This window comes from Cicer arietinum, chromosome 4 (assembly GCF_000331145.2).
Source record: "Cicer arietinum cultivar CDC Frontier isolate Library 1 chromosome 4, Cicar.CDCFrontier_v2.0, whole genome shotgun sequence".
NCBI classification, from domain to species: Eukaryota; Viridiplantae; Streptophyta; class Magnoliopsida; order Fabales; family Fabaceae; genus Cicer; species Cicer arietinum.
In genome coordinates, this window is record NC_021163.2 from 1,342,532 (window position 1) to 1,347,750 (window position 5,219).

Consider the following 5,219-nt stretch of genomic DNA (forward strand, 5'->3'; position numbering starts at 1 on the left):
AGAAGGCTCAAGAGATTAAAGCCATAGTTTACTATTCCTATTATTACTAATATATAATTATGAACTTGTTCCGAGCATATGTGGAGGTGTTTGCACTTGAGATTATCTTATGGCTTTCCACGATATATAGACATCAAAGAATTATACATGATTCTGGATTCTGGATTATCCCGATTCTGGATTCTGATCTTGCATGCATCTGAAATACTTGCAAAACATCAAGGAAAGTAATTAGAAATAATACTAAAATGAGAGTAAAATAATCAACATGAATGTATAAATTGCTAAGGAATTCTTAAGAAGCATCACTCATAAAACAAGCATCGTGGTTTTAAATCCCTTTATCAATGATTATATGCGTCCAGAAACAAGTAGCACAAAAAGATCAGCTAACTTCACATCTCTTTTTCTTTCTTTTTTTTCTCTCAATTTATCATTTTGTCGCCAAGGAGTTATGGCTATGATCATTGCAAGTGTTCACACACCATAATAATTTAGTTTTTTGCTCTAGAGAAGTTTAAAAAATGACCTGAATGTCAAAAGATTGATCCTTAGAACTTCAACAAATAATGCTGATTAAGAAAAATAATGTCTTGTAGTTCCATTCCATGTAAAAACAGGTGCTTTGCATCAACAACAAAAATGCCTACAACGCTACAACTGATATAAAAACATTTGAATCAGAATTGAAGATGTGAGTTCGACTTACATAATTTGTTAAGTTTGTTCATTAATTTCCGTAATTATCAAACAAAAACCTCCAGGCAGAAAAACATGTCCACCTTTCTTTGTATGTCTGCTTCAAAAGGGAAAAAAGTATATACTTGTCAAACCAAATGTAAAATATTCCTTTGTGGGTTTGCACTGTGTGCATTGACACAAGTATAAACAATGCACATGAAACGTTTGTATGTGCTTAAAAATGAATGAAAAACTAAAAACCTTAAGATCATATGCTTACCATCTTGATCTCATTCCAATTTTCCGTAGCTCGTGCAGTTGACGAGCAATGTCTTGAATAAACTGTTTTCCATCATTTCCATTTTGAAGAGAATTTGTTATGTGCTCAATAAGATCATGATCAAATTCGAGTGCCTCCAACCGCTCATTTAGGTCTGATATTTCATTTTCTAGAGCAACCAAATCAATTTCTCTACTAGGTTTGGAAGTTTCTGGTTCAACAAATGTGGAACGATTGTTTTCAATACTAAGAGAACATTCATCAGTATCTGATGCAGTTGATTCATCCTTATCATTATAACTTTTGTTCGATGTTAGATTTTGGTGTATGGACAAATCAGTCTCCTCTCTGTTAGAAACTCCTTGTTGATTCAATTTACTGATTTCAAGCTTTTCAGGTTTTGCATTAGGCATTTGGGAGGAAAATTTACTACAAGAAATTTGATGAAGCTTCTTTTCCAAGCATTCCAAACAATGTGAAATGTATTGCTTTTCCTCTTCAAATTCTAAGATAGAGGTTCCACCGGCCACAACTTCATCACTGGCTTTGGATACCTCAGATGATTTTGAATTGGAAAAATTGTTTACAGTATCTGTGATATTATGAAGACAAATATTTTGTGCCATGACATTTTCCCTCTTTGAATCCCGACCGTCCTCATGCATACCCTGGATCATAGGCTTGTCCGTAAGGTCTGAGTTTGACTTATAGTATTCAAGCTCGGCTTCCAAATCCTGTAATTCTTTTTCCTTTTCTGTTAGCAGATCATTAACTTTCTCAAATTCTTCGTTATCATATTCTGCTTGTTCTTCCATCATTCTTAAATATTGAAGAGCCTCCATCTGCAACGCAGCTTTCTCCTCCTGTAACCTTGTGATCATAGACATTGCTTCGTCTGCAGCAATAGCCGAAGCGTTTCTTTCTTCCTCTAGTTCCTTATGTAAAGCCTCCATGCATTTCTTGTCATCCTCAATTTGTTGCTTCAATCGATCAACGATAGATTCCCCTTCAATTTCATTAATATTGTTTCCATCTACAGATTCAATACCAGATTCCATTGAGTTAGAGTTTTGAAGTATCTGATTTCCATTTGAACTAGAAGCCTCAGCATGTATCTCAGGGGAGTGAATATGATTTTCGGGAACAACGGATGACACGTTAGACCCGTGGAGAGAAGAATTTTGTGATTGTGGTGATAACTCTAGATCTTCCTTGACTTCATCAACTTCCTTGGAGGGTGGTTGTTCTATGAAAAAACCAGGTACTTCTCTTCCATTGGTGGCGACAGAGGCATTACTCGTGTTACTCGGATTCTCTTGTGTAGGACTCATAGGAGCAGATTCACATACTATCAAATCAATTTCAGTAGATGCACCTTCCATTCTATCAATCTTCTCTGAGACTTTCTTGTGCTTTTCGGATACGAGTCCAGTATCTTGTGCTTGTGTAACATCTACAGCTGGAAACATTTTGGAAAGAGAATGTTAGACTATTTTGAAGAAAAATAAAATTGAAATGATAGGATAGAGAAATGTTACATTTTTTTGACGATTCTCCAACTAGTGTGTGAATACCATCCAATGTCATAAGCTCAGATAAGTGAGCAGGAAGAGAATTCTCAAAATGACCGGTAATTTTACAGTCTTCTGACTCTATTTCTCTATTTGAAACATTTGCAACAACAGGCGACGGTGAAACCACATCAAGTGAAATGAGCTCAGGCAGGTCAGAACTTGATGACTTTTGATCGGCTTGTGGCCAGTTATTTTCTATAACACCATTGTCATTCTGATCTTGTTGCTCGCTGATATCAGGTAAAGGCACATGTAGGGGAGAACTAGTGTTTGATTTTGTTGGATTCAAATCACTCTTATCACATTTTGTGGGAGTTTCTGATGTACTCTGAGCGTTGTTGTCATTGCCAGCTTCAATTTTTTCATGAAATACACTACGAACATCATCGTCATCGGAAAATGGAAACTCGGAATCAGAATCAGAATAAAGTTTCAGTTCACTGTATCCAACGTTATATATACTTCTTTTCCCTTCAGATTCAGAAGTTATATCCCTTATTTTCTTGAAGCTATCGCGACGATTTAACCGGCTTGGCCTCGGTGGATGCGGCAGAGGAATGTATGGCTTAAGAACGGCTCTCCCAAGTGATTTTAATTGGACAGATCTCATACCATTGTGCTCTAACTTCCAAATCTTACCACAACAAATACACGACCTTGATCCCATAGGTCCGGCAAACAAATCTCTACTCAACGACGAGTTTTGAAAACCAGAACCACCAAGAACAACACCAAATTTACCTGCCAACAACCTATGAGTTTTTGTGTTGCGTTTGGTGTTTATAGTGAGCGACAGAAGACAATTGTCGCACATCTTATGACCGTCCACAAGCTTACCATGAATATGACACAACATCATAGTCGATATTTCTGATTTGTGATTGTTGCAAAATAGATTGTGATAAAAATTTGGCTTTTCACCATCTAAGATATGATCAAGCCTAGAACATAACAAACAAGGCAACTGCAACTGGCAATAACTTGCAAACTTTTTTAGCACATATGAAAACAATGAATCCAATAACAATAGGAATATCAAAAACCACTCACAAGCGGCAAATGTAAGATGATCAGTGAAACCTTCCATCCTCTTTGTTTTGACAAATGAAGTTTCACTTCTATATGGTGCCATTTCCACTAAAATTGCTTTACAATTCCAAAGAAAGATTTATGACTGTGAAATTCATCAATCAAATTATCAACCACCCAACTAAAATCCCAAAAGCCTAGGGCTAGAAGCTGCAACAAACATTTAATAAAACAAATCACCAATCAACCATTATATCAAAATCAAAATACAAGATAGATGCATTACATTTAATCTATACACCATTTTAATAATCAATAATTCCTTAGACAGCCTAACCTAACAACATCGTCATAAATTCTCAACTCAAAAAAATTAAAATAAATAATTCAATTAGAAAAAAAGTAATATACTCATCATCTTCCAACTACCTTCTAATAATTGTGAATAACTAAAAACGTTAACGGAAAATGAAATTAAACCAACCTAACCGTTACACATTATGTCTTAAGATGGTTAACTACCAACTGCAAATTTAATCATGAAAATCAAATAAATCAAATAATGACGGAACCTAAAACATGATTAATTCATGAGAAAAAAATTTCAAGAGAATAAAATCTCAGATTGCATTGTGATTAAAATGAAAAAGTTGTTAAAAATAATAATAACAAATTCAAAGGCATGAATTACATTCATATTTTACATGAGAAAATGAAGGAAAAATTGGTTACATGTTCTGTAACTTGACGAAGGGTAAAGAGGGAGGATGAAGTTACAGAGATCATTTCTTTTCTGATCTGAAATGGTAAAGAACTTGTTATTTTTTTGCCTTATGTATCGGGAAAAAGCAATGAAAAGTTAATTAAATAGAATAAAAAAGATGAAGATTGAAGAAATATAATAAGGCGCGAAATTACGAGTAGGCCCCTTTCTAGTGGCGGTAGATCGAGTGACGTTTACAGAAACCAACGGTTTTTGGTTTTGTTTGCTAGCAAAACACAGGAGAAAGTATGAAATTGCAATTGCTGAAATTTGACATTGATAACGTATTTGTCTATTCTAAATTTTAAAATATATATATATAATATTATCATTTTAACTTTGATGGTTGATTCATTTATTTATTTTAAAAACTAATTTCATTTTAATTTATATGAAAAATAATTTTATTATAGTTGTTGTGTCAATGTAGAAATTTATATACAATCGAAAAATCATGTATACTAATATAAATAACTTTATAATAATTATAACAAAAATCATATCTTATTAATAATTCAATGATTGCAATTAATTAATGATAGTAAAAAAAATTATATTGACAATACATATAAATTAAATTTTTATTAAATATGCAAATTCAATTTTATATATATTCTGTATTTGCATTAAAAAAAGTATTATAATACATCCTTTTATGATTTATAATAGACTTTTCTAAAAAAATTAACAATACTTATTTCTTATATTGATGAATAAGAATTGAATTTGGGATCTTGAATTTACTAGACTCGTGCACGTAGTGCATCCAATCACTTTCCTAGATAATCTTTTGTTGCATTTCATAGATAGATTGTAATGCATATTTTGCATTTAGAAAATATGCAATAATTAATTTCATAAAAAAGTATATTAGTAGATTAAATATTTAATA

At 32.8% G+C, this 5,219-nt stretch overlaps 1 protein-coding gene across 6 annotated transcripts; it reads right to left on the reverse strand.

Annotated features, from left to right (window-relative positions):
* Nucleotides 1–6: 6 nt before the first annotated feature.
* Nucleotides 7–4,580, reverse strand: LOC101508644 (probable myosin-binding protein 4). 6 transcript variants are annotated; one of them, XM_004495066.4, is made up of 5 exons: nucleotides 4,297–4,580; nucleotides 2,500–3,774; nucleotides 962–2,420; nucleotides 710–799; nucleotides 7–199 (listed from the first exon to the last, which is right to left on the reverse strand). In XM_004495066.4, exons 2-4 carry the CDS (start codon nucleotides 3,665–3,667, stop codon nucleotides 718–720), a joined length of 2,709 nt encoding a protein of 902 aa, XP_004495123.1. In that variant the 5' UTR covers nucleotides 3,668–3,774; nucleotides 4,297–4,580; the 3' UTR covers nucleotides 7–199; nucleotides 710–717. The 6 variants fall into 6 exon arrangements, 4 of the variants coding, with proteins under 4 accessions (XP_004495123.1, XP_012569732.1, XP_012569731.1 ...); XM_012714278.3 differs by having other exon boundaries at nucleotides 7–207; XR_003472324.2 differs by having other exon boundaries at nucleotides 147–199; nucleotides 710–796; nucleotides 4,297–4,579.
* Between the last annotated feature and the right edge of the window lie 639 nt (nucleotides 4,581–5,219).